This window comes from Alosa pseudoharengus, unplaced genomic scaffold (genome assembly GCF_046254945.1).
Source record: "Alosa pseudoharengus isolate Yale_2024_CS ecotype anadromous, Long Island Sound unplaced genomic scaffold, YU_APseudo_1.1 YU_APseudo_1.1_scf_11, whole genome shotgun sequence".
Taxonomy (NCBI): domain Eukaryota; kingdom Metazoa; phylum Chordata; class Actinopteri; order Clupeiformes; family Clupeidae; genus Alosa; species Alosa pseudoharengus.
The window spans coordinates 24,434,508-24,452,288 of record NW_027468576.1 but is presented as its reverse complement, the minus strand read 5'-3'; the positions used below and the strand labels follow the sequence as shown (position 1 = coordinate 24,452,288).

Here is a 17,781-nt window from a genome sequence, read left to right as displayed (position 1 = left end):
CACACTGCCAGTCTTCGGACCTCTTTCCTGTAGGTTGTCGTCCGCATTCTTAATGATGGTGATGGTGGAGTGGGTGGGGGTACAGGTGTATGTATAGAGGGTGTAGAGGAGGGGACTTAGCACACAGCCCTGAAGGGAGAAAGTGCTGAGAGTGTGTGGGGGAGAGAGGTATCGTATGTATGGGCCTATAACGGTCTGGAGTCGCTTTGTCAGGAAGTCCTTGATCCACTGGCATATAGATTGAGCAAGTCCTATGAGTGAGTTTGGTAACCAGTCTGCTAAGAATAGAGTTGAATGCAGAGCTAAAGTCTATGAAGAGCATCCTTACATAGCTCCCCTGGCGTTCAAGATGGGACAGTGCATTGTGAAGAGCTGTGGAGAATTAGTGTTGTAGGTAGGTGGGAGGCTGGCTTTTAATGTGAGTGCCACTGAGTGGTAGTTGTTCATGCTACTGATGGCAGGTTTTTCTGGCAGACTCTCTAAGAGTTTTTACCCAAGTGCCATTAAACACCTGAACAATTGAAGGCACTGCACCCTTTGGACTGTCTTTTTTAGCTACTTATTTATTTATTACTGTGCATATATTGTCTTGCTGTCTTTTGTCTTAGGTGTAGTTCATGTTCCATGTTTCATGTGTCTTGTTATGTGTCACCACTAGGGGAAGTGCAATTGAATTTCGTTGTCACTATGTGCAATGACAATAAAGGCATTCTAATTCTAATTCTAATTCAGAAGGCACGGTGGGACGATGGATTGTTGAAAAAGTTGAAGATTTTTGTGGGGACCTCCGAGTGCTGGTCTGCACAATCTTTCAGGAACCTTCCGTGACACCATCCGGGCCCGCAGCTTTCCTTGGGTTCACAGTTCTGAGCACACGCCTCACCTCATACTCCTGCACAATGAGGGTGTGGCTGTTGTTTTGAGCTGTTGAGGGTGTGATCGATGACCTCAACGTTTATTCCAAAGCGTGCAAAGAAACAATTAAGCGTCTCTACCAGTGAGGAGTCACTGTGAGCAGCTGTTGCTTTTGTAATTGGTGATCTGCTGTATGCCCTGCTATGCCTGCTGTGAAGCAATCCTGCTGCTGTCAGGTGGCTCCTTCAGGCCATGTTTGTACAGGCTTTACCTTGGCTTGAGCTTTTCTTCTGAAGGGGTGTATGCTAGGGTTAGGAAGGAGAAGGTGGTCTGACTGTCCTAGGTGTGGTAGTGATGTTGATATAAAGCTTTTTGAATGTTAGAATAATCCTTGTCTTGTGTGTTTTCTCCCCTTGTAGCACATGCAATGTGTTGTGTAAATTTGGGGAGTACCAACTTTAAATCTGCATGGTTGAAATCACCGACTATGATATGAGCTGCCTGCATCTGGGTAGTTATTCTGTTGTGTACTGATAGTGCTGTGCAGAGAGACTAAAGCAATGAACTTTATTGAAAAAAGTCAAACAGTGCTCCATCAAGTGGAAGAGGTAAGACACTGTATGAAAGGATGAACATTACAGAATGAAACTACACAGGTTTTTGACATAATAAACAAGATATAAACAATATAATAAACAAACAATAAACAAATAAACAAAATAAAATAACAATATATCATTATTTCCTCTTTGACAAATAATTGTGTATTTTAATGGTTTTATTACTATTTTGAGTGTTAATGAATGTCGACGTTTTGATACATTCATTAAAATCACACTGTCTACGAAATTGGGTGACAGCATTTTAGGCCTACCTCTTGTTTACATAACATGTTGCGTACTTCCGGTGTTCTGTTCTTCTTCAGCGAAAGCTCAACCATCGTTTCCTTTCGAGCAAAATAAAGTGTCCAGAATGAGCTCAACGACGTTAGTAGAAGCTGCAAGGTGACAACTCCGTCAATCGAAGGATGCATATGAAAAAATGTCTTCGAAAATCACAGATTTTTTTTGCTGCTGATCAAGAACGAACCGTCATTACCAACCAACAAGTTGTTTCACTAGTCAAACCGTGCAACATAGTGCATATAGTGAGCTAGCTACCTTTAGCAAGTCGGCTAGCTAGTCAACTAATTGCTGTTTGGTGACTAGCTAGCTCTAGTTTACAAGCTGATAGTCTGCTTACCTCCCCAGACTCGTAATAATTTTCATCCCTCGGTTGCATTTCAGTTCTGCTGTAAGGGTACGCGATTCACGATTTTGCCAGCATGGTGAGTTCATTTAGATTTCAATCATCTTAAGCAAAAAAGCAGTTACATGTTTTAATCTTTACGTTACTTCCCTCCGGAGATACGTACACAACACATTCATACAGTTATTCCGTGTTGTTTGATGGATAGATTGACAATGGATTACTATAGTTCAAGCGATGCCAGCACCAGATTTTGAGTTAAAAAAAATCTTCTGTCAATCGACAATATGTAACGTGAAATACTGTTGTGTTTTGCTCACTCATGAAAGCATCTACAGCGTTTATATCTTAAAATCCAATGTTGTTCTTATTATGACTGTAAACCGTGTGCTCTAATCATATAAAAGCCATGCTAATGGGGTTATTTCAAACGATGTACCGTTATTGATACGTTTTGTGAGGTCTAATCGTTGAAATCTTATGAACAGTGTCAGTGATTACTTATCTCACTACCTCAGTAATCGGCCACAGTGACCGATGGTTTGGCAGGAGAGTTGCAGCTCTGTTTTGAAGAGAAACTGTCTGTATATTTTGTTATTTTCACGGCGAATACCATGATTTTGACAGCTGCTGCACGCTGTTGAACGCATTAGATTACATCCAGTTGACTCAAGTTACTGTTAAGCAGGCATGTGAATCTTGGTCGTTATGTACACATACCAAAATACCATTTGCGTGCTGCTATGTTGCTTTAGAGCGAAAGCTCATTTCCCACTGAGTCTTGCTGTAAAGGCAGATCTTTATGTATGCCGTGAACTAACACTGCGTACCCTAATTTGAATGCCAGGCAAAGTGCAAATCAAAAGTCTAACTAAAGCTACTATGCAAAATCTATTTGCGAATTCACTACCATGAGTAAGACCCCGAGCACAAACTTTGTTGGGTCGGCTGGAAGCTTCATGTACAGCGCAAGAACTTTGCTCATTGACTGACTTTGCACTTAGCTCGGCGTTTAAATTAGGGCCCTGTGTGATTGAATCGCAGAAAGAGATACTGGGGACACCCGCAGAGAGATGGTGATCAATGCTTATGATTGTTTCAGGATGAGGCCTCTCCCCCACCGTTGACAGATCTCTGCCTGTCTCTGGTCAGCTCCAAGCTGGAGCTGTTCTGTGTGAAGCAGGCCGATGGCTCCTTGTGCCTTCGAGAGTCTCTGGTCTTCCCCCAGGAGCTAGCTGATCAACTGCTCTGCAAGATGGCTACTGAAGGTGAGCTCACATCACACACACACACACACACACACACACACACACACACACACACACACACACACTCACACACAAACACACACACACTTCCCTTTCCACTTGAGAATATGAGGTGTTGAATGGTCGTCTTTGTGTTTTGTTTTGGTTAGCCAAAATGGAATGAGTCACTGACAGCAATGCATGTTTAAGTGATTACATAGTATCACTTTAAGTGATTACATAGTAATCACTTACAGTATATGTTTAGATAAAATATGTGTGGCATGATGCATGCTGAGAGACAAGTATACAGATGCTGCTATAAGTATATGTGCTGCTATGAGTGGCACAAACAATTCATTGTGACACAAAGTGAAATTTTTCACTCTCTTCCAGGGTTACTGAATGACAACACGGTAGGAATCTTCCGGAGCTGTCAGCAGCTGCGTCTGCGGCGCGCCTGCATCCGCACAGCGCGCATCTCGGCCGAGGCCTTCCACCGGGCCCTGTGCCTGCATCGGCTCCTGGAGCTGGACGCCTCGCACGTCAACGCCGACCTGACCATCAGCGACATCGTGCGCGGCCTGTCCTCCAGCAAGGAGCTGCGCGAGAGCCTCCAGCGCCTGGTGCTCAACGGCCTGACCATGACGTCGCTGGAGGAGCCGTCGCGGCGCTGCTTCGGCGCCCTGCAGGGCCTGCGCTCGCTCAGCGTGGCCCACGTGGACTTCTACGACTCGGGCCTGGCCGACGTGTGCACGCTGCCGCGGCTGGAGAGCCTGGACATCTCCAGCACGTCCGTCACCAACCTGACACCGCTGCTGGGGCTGCGCGCCCGTCTGCGCTACCTCACCATGCACCAGCTCAAGCGGCTCGAGATGACCACAGCACAGCTGCTGGCCGTCCTCAGCCAGGTAACATGGGAGTGAGCCGACATCTGTCTAGTGGATTTTATGGAAGGACAAACATTCAGTAACATCACTCTTAAGCAATGTAGTATAGTGCCTCCCTATTAAATACTATCAATCAATCATAGACAAAAAGCGTCTGCCAAATCCCATAACCAATCAATATATTGTATATATATAGTGCAGTATGACCACGCAAGGAAGGTTAGATATTGGTCTATAATTGTTCAGAATTTGTGGATCCAAATTGGGCTTTTAAGTAGTGGTTTAATAAAGGCTGATGGCACAGAGCCTAGAGAAAGTGTCATGTTCATAATTAGAAGAAAATAACTAAGACCGACAATAATTCCTTTAAAAGACTAGATGGTATTGGGTCTAATACAAAACACTCACAGAAATGTATGAATTTAAAGTGGCCATTGTACCTGCATCTTTCAATGTATCATAGACCTCAACATTCTGAGAAGAATGGAGACCATCAATTCTATCTCTAATTCAGTCTATCTTTAGCCTGACATAGTCATACTCAATTCTAGTCAGAATATGAGTCTGATACTGCTCCATTGGGACGTAATTATGGGCGTGTTTCAACCGATACAGGGGTGGGAATGCCTCTGCACTCAATTGGATAGACCTAACCAATCAGAGCAACAAAATAGCTTACCGTTAGGTGTAGGAAGAAAACACACAAACCATCCTTCTTCTCCTACATCCCCTCCGTTTTTAAAAATAATTCTGTTTAACAGTGATATGCTACAAACATGGTAAACAGCTGGGAAAGGCTGTCGCAAATCCCTCGAACAGGTGGTCAATCAGAGATTTCAAACGAACGATGGAACATGTCGCAATGCAACAGCGCTGTTTTCCCTTGATGAAAGTGAAACCACGAGTTTTCCCACATCTCAACTTTGGCCAAAGTTTTCAAAAATAATCATTTTCAGTGATACAACCTCATTAAATAATATTAATTTTCAATATGGGGTCTTAAAAGCCATGTATCCTTCTAGCCATAGTGTTTTTGCTTCAAACATAAGCCTAATCTAAGCGTGCTCAGATGACGTGATAGACCAGGCGCTGTTGCTCACCTGTCCATCATCGTAATGCCTGATTTGATTGGTCCGCCCGATATAGGGCGAGCATACTTCCACCACAATGAAGCAATGCCAGACCGAGCAGTCTAGAGCCGCTACTCTATAGAGCATTAACGTGTATGTTAAAATCACCCAGTACAATTACTTCATCATATTTGACAAGTGCAATCAACAATAATTCAGAAAACTCCAAAAGAAAATCAGAGTTGTGACTAGGGGGTCTATAAATGGTTAAATCAAGAATGTGCTGTTGACTTCTAATAACCATGGCTAAATGTTCAAAGGTTGAGAAATCTTGAAATATACATTCAGTACAGGTGAAAAGGTTTGAAAAGATAGAAGCGATTCCACCTCTTATTTACCTTGTCTAGCAGAAAATAAGAAGTCTGGAGGCGGCAGTGGATGATAACAAACTTTCAGTAAGAACCAGGCAATTCAGTTTAGGTGGTGAGCGACGCAGACACAGGAAACCACCTAAACCAATGGCGAAACACGGAAATCACAAGACACAAATGGCGAAACACGGAATTCATTAGAAAGCAAAGTTATTTGCCCAGCTCAGTGGGTGAGTCATTTTGACTTTGTAGCTCATTGTCTACATTACTGCATTTGTTCCAATCTTACTGAAGTGAGTACAAATTGGATATAGCTCAGAACGTCTACCAGAAAGGAAATCAAATCACCAAATGGAAAAGAATAAGAATAACACCAATGAGGAAGGAAGTGCCAGTAAAAATGGGAATGAGAGAGATGTGAGTTAAGGGAAGATACAAGTTTGTCATGAGATACTGGATAGGTGTGGAATTGCCTGAGGAAGAGCCAGTAAGATATAGGAGCACAATCATCTCATTTGAGTGGCTCCAAAATAGCCTGGGAATGCCCATACGAACCTTTGGCAGTTGTAACGTGTAAGGTCTGCGTGCTAACCAGGCTAGTTCCAAAAGTTTAGTTTCACTTTCCCTACCACACGATAAAGCCTTTGGCCTTGGTTGAGTTCCGGGTTCTCTAGGTGCCCTTCTAGTGTAATTGTTATGTTTACATTTTTAAATTCTTCAATTTAGAACTGACTGTGCAACCAATTTTTTTGTCTGTGCTGCTACATTTGTTAACCTGGTCGTACAACTATTCCTTGAAAAAAAAAAAAAAATATGAGCATCAAGCCCTGCTTAATGTTCCTCCCATTTCTGTTCCAGCTGGATGGCCTTCAGCATCTGGACATCTCGGATGACAAGCAGTTCACCTCGGACGTGGCAAGGCAGCTGCTGGAGAAGCCCGGTATCCTCCCTGCGCTCGTCTCGCTGGACGTCTCTGGAAGGAAGCAGGTGACCGACACTGCCGTCAGGGCCTTCGTGGAGGAGAGACCCGGCATGACGTTCATGGGACTGCTTGCCACCGACGCCGGATTCTCCGACTTCCTGTCTGGAGAAGGCACTCTAAAGGTAGGTTCACAGGATGCTCTAAACATGAGAAAGGAAAAACAAATGGCTTGGGTTGTAGTTGTGCTCTTTTTAGTAGTGCACTTTGAGAATAGAAGTGCTGTGTTTGTTGAGTTTGGTGCTCGGTAGTGCAGTGGGTGTAAACAGACATTTGAGACCGAGCTTGAGAGCGCACACCTGTCCATCAGCACTTTGCAAAGAGTAGGTTCAGTTCCCAGAGGTGATGGCCAAATTAGTGCAGTATATTCTTGGATGTGTTGAGGTCTGCTGACATTAGGAGCATAACTATAAAAGATTATGTATGTCAAGTTTTCCCCCCAACTTTAACAACCCTGTTTTCTACTTTGTTTGTGAGTCAGTGTGTATTAATATGCAGGGGCATGCTACATTCATGTAAGTTCATGCTAAAAGGCATAGTGTGAATAACTTCACTAGTCAATGCTATTATTTCCATAGTGTTGATTGTGGTCCTCATTGTCTTCCTTCTGTAACCACTACCATGACATTGTATAGGCTTGTAATTGTATCCCCATTGAGTTTGTGTGTGTGTGGTGTGTGTCTGTGTGTGTGTGTGTGTGTGTGTGTGTGTGTGTGTGTGTGTGTGTTTGGCCTGCAGGTGACGGGCGAGGCGAATGAGACTCAGATCTGCGAGGCGTTGCGGCGCTACAGCGAACGCGAGGGCTTTGTACGCGAGGCCCTCTTCCATCTCTTCAGCCTCACACACGTCATGGAGAAACCTCGGCCAGATATCCTCAAGGTACAGCAGCCAGTACCTCAGAACATGAGCAGTATGAGGCGGGCAGGCAGGGGCTCCATCAAAGCGCTCGCTGCCTCCCTCCCACGCCTCCTACATTCTCTAACCCCCCGTCTGCACTCGCCATCCACATCCAGCTATTTTTACAGCTGGCATTGCAATGAGTCATCATCCACTTTCTGGTTTCTGGTGGTGTGTGGTAATCTTCCTTGCATAAATATTTTTGTTTGACTCTCTCCCTCTCTCTCCCTCTCTCTCTTCCTGTCGTTCTCTGTCCTTTCTCTCCTCTCTCCTCTCTCTCTCTCTCTCTCTCTCTCTCTCTCTCTCTCCCTCTCTCTTCCTGTCGTTCTCTGTCCTTTCTCTCCTTTCTCTCCTCTCTCCTGTGCCCTAGCTGGTGGCATTGGGCATGAGGAACCACCCCACCACCCTGAACGTGCAGCTGGCGGCCAGTGCCTGCGTGTTTAACCTGACCAAGCAAGACCTGGCTCTGGGCATGCCAGTCCGGCTGCTCAGCACCATCACGCAGCTTCTCCTGGAGGCCATGAAGACCTTCCCCAACCATCAGCAGGTAGAGCGCACGCCTCCATCCAGCATTCCTCCTGGGTCCTCAGATCGCTTGTTCTTCCATGGACTTGTTCTTCTTCCTTCTTTGTGCCCCAGTAATTCTGCTGGTGGAACAAGGTACACAGAGGGCCATGGTCATGGGTTCGATACCCAAGCAGCACACTGATAAACTGATTAAAAAGCGTAGATATGTCATTAAATCACTTAAAAGCATTATCAAAACTGATAAATGTAAATCAGTACAACTCTGTTGATGTAAATGTAAATCAATAGAACTGTGTTGATCAATACAATTTACTAAATGGGATTAAGTGTTAAGTCCTAAGCTACAAACTGCTTTCGCAATTCGCAGCACCCTCAAACACTTGTCCTTCTCTAATGGTCCTTAAAAAGCTGAGGCTGACTGTAACTGTAGAAAACAACCATGACATTGGCAGGGGTTCTGAATTGTACTCCCACATTTGTCAAATTAACTCCTGTACTGCGAGAGGAGAGATTAAGCTTCGCTGGTCCAGTCAGTCATTAGCGGGCCCATGGCAAGGTCACGAGTTAAATTCAGCGCTCACAGAAACACAGCTGAGAATGCTTTCAATTAAAGCATCTGTCGAACGGAAGTGACGTGACCGTGGTGCTTATTGGAACGGCTAGTGAAATAATTACTTCACTGCCAGTCTGCCCGTGTTTAATTCTGTTGGGAAACTTCTGTTTGGGAAGTGGATTTAGTGGATTTTTTTCTCGTAACAATACTATTTCTTAACAACCCCATTAACAGCGGTACAGACTTTGACCTCAATGGCCACACTTATCTAAAAATAAATACAGTAATGACTATGTGTTGTAAGATGTCAGTAAGCTGTGCTGTGTCATTTTTAAGTCAATTGCAGTAATTAGTGTGTTTTATTTCTGGCTTGGGAGCAACCTGTGACATTTCAGAAACTGGTGTTGTCATGGCTATGACTTGTCAGTAGAACTGGCCATTGTGTGGCTCCACAATGACTCTTCATGTTGTTTCTTCCCTCTGCAGTTGCAGAAGAACTGCTTGCTGTCCCTCTGCAGCGATCGCATACTGCAGGAGGTCCCTTTCAACAGGTCAGTCTATGGAACCAACACTTCTGTTTCTGCAGTCCCCTAACTGGTTTGACTTTGAGGGGTGTATGTTTGGGGGGGGGGGGGGGGGGGGGGGTACATTCTATAAAGAGTGCCTATAAGTAGGTGCTGCTGAATGCCTGCATGCTTGATCTTTGTGGGTCCACTGAACTGCATTTGTGTTTTAATCCCAGATTTGAAGCAGCTAAATTGGTCATGCAGTGGCTCTGTAACCATGAGGACCAGAACATGCAGAGGATGGCTGTCGCCATCATATCCATTCTGGCTGCCAAGGTAGACAGGGGTCTAAGTCCACAGTGCTATTATTGGGCATCACTATTTTTGTATTTTATAAGGGCTCTCTTCATCCAACTGTCTCATTTGTACCCGTACCCCCTTCTCCCCCCTCTCCTCTCCCTCTTTTTCTCTCAATCCCTCCATCTCTTTCTCTCCATCTCTCTCTCTCTCTCTTCCCCCCTCTCCCTCTGCAGCTATCAACGGAGCAGACAGCACAGCTGGGTGCGGAGCTCTTCATTGTGAAGGTTAGAGCTAGCGCCACTGACAGGCGTGTAATTACTCAAGTGGAGCACAGCAACGGAAAAAACCCAGCAGCAGCCAAACACTGCCTCATTTTTATTGTGTTTGGCAAATTGTGAAAAACAATTTGTAGTTCCGCATGTAAATGCCAAGCATTTAAAAGAGTAGCTATGATCTTGTCATTACTCAATGTCATAGAATAGCTCAAAGGTAAATAGAAATGTTGATGGGTATGTCCAAAACTATACAAGTATGCTGTTAAATCTAAAACAATAATTAACTCTGATCAAAGTTTCCATAGACATCATTGCATCACTGCAGATTTATGACTTGAATGTGCTCTATTTGTCTATTGTGTGGATTTTATTGTCAGAAGAACTTTATTGATCTTGGAATGTCCCCTGCATTCACAACCTTTGTACCTGCTCTCCTCTCTTTGTCTTTAGCAACTCCTGCACATTGTTCGTCAGAAAACCACCCAGGCAAATGTGGATGCCACTCTGAAGTTCACTCTGAGCGCACTGTGGAACCTCACCGATGAATCCCCAACCACCTGCCGACACTTCATAGAGAACCAAGGCCTGGAGCTTTTTATCAAAGTGCTAGAGGTAACATCTATGGGCACATACAATACCCTCCACAATTATTGGCACCTCTGCTAAAGTTGACTAAAAAACGGTATAAAAAATAATCTATTGGTGATTTATTGTAATTTCACAATGGAAAAAAATAGGAAAAATCCAACCTTGAAGGAAAGCAAATTATATTTTGAGAAAAAGGAAAATCTCATAAAGAAATAAATTAGCACCCCTGCTAGTTATACCTTCTTAAGCCTCCCTTTGCCAATAAAACAGCTTGTAATATTCTCCTGTGACACCCCATAAAGTTGGAGAATACCAAGCAAATGATTTAAGACCGTTCGTCTTCACAAAATCTCCCCAGATCGACCCATTCCTAGGTGCACACTTGTACATTCCCCTCTTTGACTCACCCCACTGTTTTTCTATGGAGTTTAGATCAGGGGACTGAGATGGCAATGTCCGAAGCTTGATTTTGTGTTCAAAACCATATTTGTTTTGTTCATTTATGAGCATGTATGCACACAGCATATTTGTGAACAACAAGCAGCTCGCCAAGCTGACGTCCTCAGCTAGTTATTAGGTTAACCACATCTGGGTTAACCACATCTGCGCAGGTGAAACATTGCAAACTAGAAGGACACTCAGAGTTTGCTGACCTATGCCAAGGTCAAGTGCTATAACTCGCATGTTGGTAAAAGTGAAACAAAATGTATGGATCTGCCCTGCTATTTCAATACGGTCCCAAATATGTTGTGGTCTCCCTGGGTATGCAGTGTTACCTACAGTCACTGTATGAAAAGTCAGTGCTCAGGGAGGCACTTAAGATTCTAGATGATCCTACCCACATTAGGGGTGTAAATCGGAGTCTTCATGACGATTCGATACAATATCGATTTCTTAAGCCAATGATTCTTACATGATATCTATGAAGTTTCAAATAAATCAACAAAAGTTCGGAATGTAGGAGCAGGTATCTAAAGCCTTCGTTATACAGCCTCATGTCTTTGCATATAAAAAAAAAAACCACCTGCAGCTTAGGAGTAGGTAGTGCGCTTACATCAGAGCCATAGACAGAAAAAGAAAGGTCGGAGCTGATGCTGAAAATAGATAGGCAAACAAACAGGCGGCAAAATAAACACATTAATCGATACTCTTGCGGACGAATCGATGCATTGAATCGCCGGCTGCCTAATCGATGCATCGATACGAATCGATTAATATTTACACCCCTAACCCACATACTGAATCAGGAAATAGCATTGCTACTATTTATATTTCCCCGGGGGACAATAAAGTATACTTTATGTTATCTTTATTTTATCTTATCTTTATCTTATCTTATGCCTTTCCACTTAGTTTCATGAAAATCAGGCCAGTGGTTTATGCCTACAGACAAACAAGCCTACAGACAAACATTTACGGTGGTTGAGGTGACACTTGCCTAAATCTTTCCAGTTCCTGTAGTCTGAGTCACAAAGGTCATTGTTAGGACACATTCTTATGGATGGAAATGTCCAGCAGTCCCATTTGCTGAGAGCAAAATGTCAGTATTGCTTATTAGCTCTCTACCCTGCAGTTATTGCATAAGGCCTTACCGTGACCCTGTGCATGTGATAGTCATTTTTGCATAAGATTTACATAATGACCTTTACTTGTTTCCCCCAGGGTGATTTGTTTAGGTGTGTTAGATGCAGAAGTAAAGTAACAATTGAATCACTTTCTTCCTTTCAGTCCTTTCCAACAGAGTCTTCTATTCAGCAGAAAGTGTTGGGATTACTGGTAAGTTGAACTTCCTTTGGTGGGTTTGCTACATGGCTATAATTTGTAAACCATCATTTTCAATATCTGTTATTCTATCATATAAATTTGGTATACTTATGGGCCGTGAAACTGAAACTCAGCCCTCATAGCTGTGTTTAGAGACATACTCTGGTCAAATCAATTATCTGGTCTGTAGCATTATGCACTAGTCGGATGAGATGTTTACTGTGCACTTTTACCATATCGGTGTCAAATCAATCGGGCGTGTATTGCAACACCAGTTAAATCAATAGTCTGGTCTATTGCCCCACTGCAGTCAATTCAGATGTACACGCTCTGGCCTTCACATGCTCATCTGCAGGGCCTTTCTGACCTCATCTCTCTGTGTGTGTGTGTGTGTGTGTGTGTGTGTGTGTGTGTGTGTGTGTGTGTGTGTGTGTGTGTGTGTGTGTGTGTGTGTGTGTGTGTGTGTGTGTGTGTGTGTGTGTGTGTGTGTGTGTGTGTGTGTGTGTGTGTGTGTGTGTGTGTGTGTGTGTGTGTGTGTGTGTGTGTGTGTGTGTGTGTGTGTGTGTGTGTGTGTGTGTGTGTGTGTGTGTGTGTGTGTGTGTGTGTGTGTGTGTGTGTGTGTGTGTGTGTGTGTGTGTGTGTGTGTCTGCATGCGTGTGTGTGTGTGTGAATAGAATAACATAGCAGAAGTGGGGGAGCTCCACTCGGAGCTGATGGACCAGCGCTTCCTCAGCCACATCAGCACGCTGCTGCACAGCACCGAGGTGGAGGTCAGCTACTTTGCGGCGGGCATCCTGGCCCACCTCACGTCCCGGGGAGAGGGCCTCTGGACCCTGGACATACCACTGCGCTCCACACTGCTGGAGCAGTTGGTGAGTGGGTGTGTATGTATGTGTGTGTGTGAGTGTGGCTGGGCTGTGATTGGTTTAATCAATTTCACTTCACCAGAAAGGACTCGCCTTGGTGTAGCTTCCTGTTACCTATATCGCCGCTGAACTCGGGCCGTCTGTGTGTGTGTGTGTGTGTGTGTGTGTTAATTGCCTTTTATTTGTCTTTCCTCAGCATGCAGCTATAGTTAAGTGGCCAGCTCCAGACTGTGAGATGGTGGCTTACAGGTGAGACCTTGGTGAAGATCTGAGTGGACTTCAGATGGGGGGATGGGTGTAGATTCTGTGTTTGGTTGTGTTTGTGATTTCAGTTTACCTAATGTCAGTCCTTCATACAGTATGTTGCTTTTTCCTGGTAATGAACTCAGACAAGTGTCCTCATATAGTTATAATGAAACTGCTTTTTTAGTTTATTTCTTTTGTTTTATTTCCACATGTAGCAGATTAGTGTTACTGTTTGTTTTGTGTGTGTGTGCAGGTCATTTAACCCTTTTTTCCCGCTGCTGGAGTGTTTCCATACCCCTGGGGTCCAGCTGTGGGCAGCCTGGGCCATGCAGCATGTCTGCAGCAAGAATGGTAAGACACACACACACACACACACACACACACACACACACTCACATGTGACGTAACACACACACACACACACACACACACACACACACACACACACAGACTTTCAAAAGCATCATGCCTACAGTCCCTGTGGCCACACAACGCATAGATGTTACACAATACCACATATTTCTAATGATGGCCATCCCAGTCTACAGTAGACACACAGACACTCACTCTTTTCAATCTGGTGGATTACAGATTAGATGCACGTGTGTGTAGGCGTGTGTCTTAATGCCGTAATGAGTGTTGGCATTTGGCAATGGTTGTTTGGAAGTTGATGCAAGATGTTGTCATCACAGTCTTATACAAAACAAATTTCAGTGAAAACTGACAATTTTTCTTTACTGGTGTATTTGTGGCTGCAGTATGTCATACCATACAGTATGTTCGTATGCTTGTTTGTTTATTTGTTGTGCCATGACCACAATGCTAACATTTAATCTTATCTTCAGTCAATAAGAAGAATATAATTTGTAAATTCACCTTTTACCTCTGACAATGATTTAACCATGTGTATATTATGCCACTGTTTAATCACATTTCTCTCATGTTGTGTGTTTGAGTGTTTGTGTGTGTGTGTGTGTGTGTGTGTGTGTGTGTGTGTGTTTTTGTTTGTTTGTTTGTTTGTTTGTGTGATTGTGTGTTTGTTTGTGTGTTTGTGTGTGTGTGTGTGTGTGTGTGTGTGTGTGTGTGTGTGTGTGTGTGTGTGTGTGTGTGTCTTTATGTGCGTGCAGCGGGGCGGTACTGCAGCATGTTGCTGGACGAGGGGGGCCTGCAGCAGCTGGAGACGGTGGGTTCGCACCCCGAGACCCACGAAGACGTGCGCAAGATGACCAAAAGTATCCTGGACAGCCTGCAGATGTACCAGGCCCGCACGGGACAGCTCCCTGGACACGCGACATCGCTGCCTCACACTCGCTCGTAAAGGTACTACACACACACACACACATACTAGGGATGTCACGATTCCGATTTTAAGTCGAAATCAATCGAAATTACATCTCAATCTCAAACTTCGAACTCAAAGGTAGAATCGACAATGTAGCCACGCCCCCAATGTCGAAGTTTCTTGTAGACTATTTGGAATGTATGTCAGGGGTTCTGATATAGAATGACTACACAAAATATGGAATAATTATACAAAAGTCTCCATTTTCTTTGTTGGTTCAATGGATGTGTATAAAATGAGACTATACATACGCACAACTATTATTGGATAAAACAACATGAATATTAAATTTCTAGGGATTCCTGTGAATATTTCAGGACCCAATATGCTGCATCTTCTTATTGTTAAGGGATATAAAATGTAGCTAGAAAGTAGGGAAACACCAAAGGGGGGAGAGGGGCATTTTTGATTAAATGTAATTGAGACATAGTAAGATTGATCTGATAATGTAAAGCACTAGATTGTACATGAAAAAGGTCGGATATATATGGATATATGGATTCCCAAGAGGCAAAGCTTTCAAATGGTGTATAATATTACTATGCTACATAGCAATATGGTGCATACAATTGATTTAGAATGTTGGGAGGAGGGGAGCACTGTAAATGTCCTTAGTTAAGGCATACAATACACATTGATAAGTACATATTCCATGAACACTAACCTTGGGTCTCTTCGGAGAGTGCTGAAACAATCAAATTATCATTCTGTGCTGTTTCTCGCTCTGTTTCGGTTCACGTCTATGTTTAATGTTTGTTCTGTTTACAACCTCGCGGTTGGAACGATTTCAAAATAAAAGCCCTCGAAACAGAGTAGGAAAAGGGAAAAAAGTAAACAACATAAAGAATGCATTAATAGTAATATTTAAAGAAGATCAAAAATCGAATCAAATCATGACTTTAGAATCGAAAGTTAAATTCACACACACACACACGATACCCACCACTCCGCATACCCACCACCCAGCATTATGACATAACTCACATAAAGGAGCTGCTTCTATATGAATGGACATAGACAATTCACATGCACACAAGATAGTCACCAGTATATAGAATACATACACATGCACTCAGATGTGCATGTATTAACATGCAAGTACAGACATACTATACTACAGTACAATGCTACCAAGCAACTAAAGTATAGTTTGTACACAACACTACATCTACATCTACTCGTTCACTTACGTACACGTTGCCACGTTGCTTGCATTTACGGTCTCAAACACACAACAGTGTTCAGTCACAGACTTCCAAAAAGACACACACACTGTGGATGTCCAACTCGGGGCCCCTCATGGTGGCCCGAAAATACCCAACAAATTATATCCCTTCCCTCTTAAGTAGAGGGGAAGCTGAGTGATGTTCACTGAAACTCCCTTCTCATCCTTTCTCTCTCCCTCTTTCTCTCTCTCTCTCTCTCCCTCTCCCTCTCTCCCTCTCTCTTTCTCTCCCTCTCCCTCTCCCCCTCTCTCTATCTCTCTCTCTCTCTCTCTTCCCCCCACCACAGAGAAAGATGCGCAGTGACATGGGCCAACCCCGCCGGCTGCAAGATGTCAAACAGCCAACAGAACTGGAAGCTTGGTCTGGGTGTGTGTGTGCTTATGAGTGTGTGTGTGTGTGTGCAAGTGTGTAAATAACTTGTGTGAGGGTGTCTCTCTGAGTATGCAAGTGTGTAAATAACTTTGTGTGTGTGTGTGAGAGCGTACACTTGGGGGAAGAGTCTACAACATGACATGGATGAAGCACAGCGATCCAGCACCCTTGTTAAGAAAGAGCAAGATTGTGTGAGTGAGTGAGTGAGTGAGTGAGAGAGAGAGAGAGGGGGTAGAGGGGGGCAGTCAGAGATGGAAAATATAACCTAATGCATTTTTTTGCACACACTTGATGATATTATTTATTACTTCATGTCTGTTTTACTTAGGATACTGATCATGATAAATATTATGAATACTGTTACCAAGACTATATGGAAAAAAGGCAATTGGAGAAGCGTAAGGAAACCAGACATGCTGATTAATGTTACAGCACATGCAGCATGACACACGAGTGAGGGGGTCAGTCTTCACTGCAAGTACAAGTGTGTTTGCGTGTGTGTGCACCTATCTGTCTGTCTGTCTGTCTGTGTGTGTGGGTACATGTGTGTTGGTGTGTGTGTTGGTGTACGTGTTGGCTTGTGTGATGTCGAGGGCGAGTGCAAGCATGCATGTACGCATGGTTTGAAGCATGTGTTAAATCAGTTTGAATGTCTCTTCAGCCATATATGGACTTTCTATGAAAATGCAACTCATGACTTAAGACTTGCTGTGTGTTGGTAAAAGTAAATAATGACTCCTCGGACTCAAGTGGCATTTAGTGTGCATATTCAGTACAATACAGATCTGTTTTTTTATGCCGGCTGTGTGTTTTTGTTCTTTTTAAGAATGTATATAAGAGTGTGGCAATGTCTCTATACTTTATACTGTGTGTGTGTGTGCGTGTGTGCGTGTGCATCAACAGCTATAGTATGAATGGTCATCAATTTGAACTGCATGAGAGTTCGAAGACTTTGGTTAAATAAAAATATATATGTATATATTATTTTTTCCACATATATTCTATGGCAGTTTACTAGTGTTGCTCGTAATGGACAGTTTTAGCTTTGAATGGAGGCACCATGGGTGTTCCATTTAATCAGTTAGTCTGTTTTATTATCCTGTCCTGCAACAAAGCTATGTTACTTTACTGAGCTATTTTAATGAAGTCCTCCAACTGTCCTCTTCCACTAGTCTGTGTACTTCCTTGAAACAGCTTCGATCAGTGCAGTCTCTTCAGTGTGCTGTTTTTACAAGTGAGCTCTACAGGAAGGCGAAGGGCCATGATGATTATTAGGGATTGAGTGATGAAATAAAAAGAATGTCGGAGAGATGACCTTTGAGCCTGTTAACCTGTTAAGCGATAAGAAAACACACATTCTCACTCTGCAGTGTAGAGACAGTTGAGACTTTATTCCTTGTCTGAGGAAAGCTTCTGCCACCAATGCACACCGCCAGATGTCTCCCTAATCACACACACACACCGAGGTCCACACGGATCCAGTGAAGCTTAGAGATTTTAGTGGCCCTCCATTACAAAGCAAAGTACTTCACTCCCAGCTACTATCAAAACTATCAAAATGCACCAGCTTCTGTTGTCCAAGCTGCTACTGCACTATGGACCTTCTCCAAATCGTCTCGATCGGAACCTCATTCTTCATGTAACTTTCTGCAGCACAG

At 43.5% G+C, this 17,781-nt stretch overlaps 1 protein-coding gene across 1 annotated transcript; it reads left to right on the top strand.

Moving 5' to 3' along the window:
* Positions 1-1,623: 1,623 nt before the first annotated feature.
* zyg11 (zyg-11 family member, cell cycle regulator) lies at positions 1,624-17,097 on the top strand. Its single transcript, XM_076278525.1, has 16 exons — positions 1,624-2,182; positions 3,206-3,371; positions 3,747-4,261; positions 6,540-6,785; positions 7,399-7,539; positions 7,928-8,104; positions 9,125-9,189; positions 9,381-9,480; positions 9,678-9,728; positions 10,170-10,331; positions 12,036-12,083; positions 12,746-12,943; positions 13,134-13,186; positions 13,437-13,534; positions 14,311-14,503; positions 16,038-17,097. The coding sequence occupies exons 1-15, from the start codon at positions 2,180-2,182 to the stop codon at positions 14,499-14,501; spliced, it is 2,214 nt and encodes a 737-aa protein (XP_076134640.1). The 5' UTR covers positions 1,624-2,179; the 3' UTR covers positions 14,502-14,503; positions 16,038-17,097.
* The last annotated feature ends 684 nt before the right edge of the window (positions 17,098-17,781 follow it).

Excerpts from the sequence above, each read along its gene's own strand:
- zyg11 (XM_076278525.1), top strand. Across the intron at positions 4,262-6,539 it reads TGCTGGCCGTCCTCAGCCAG|CTGGATGGCCTTCAGCATCT; the intron begins GTAACATGGGAG and ends TTTCTGTTCCAG. Across the intron at positions 9,190-9,380 it reads CAGGAGGTCCCTTTCAACAG|ATTTGAAGCAGCTAAATTGG; the intron begins GTCAGTCTATGG and ends TTTTAATCCCAG.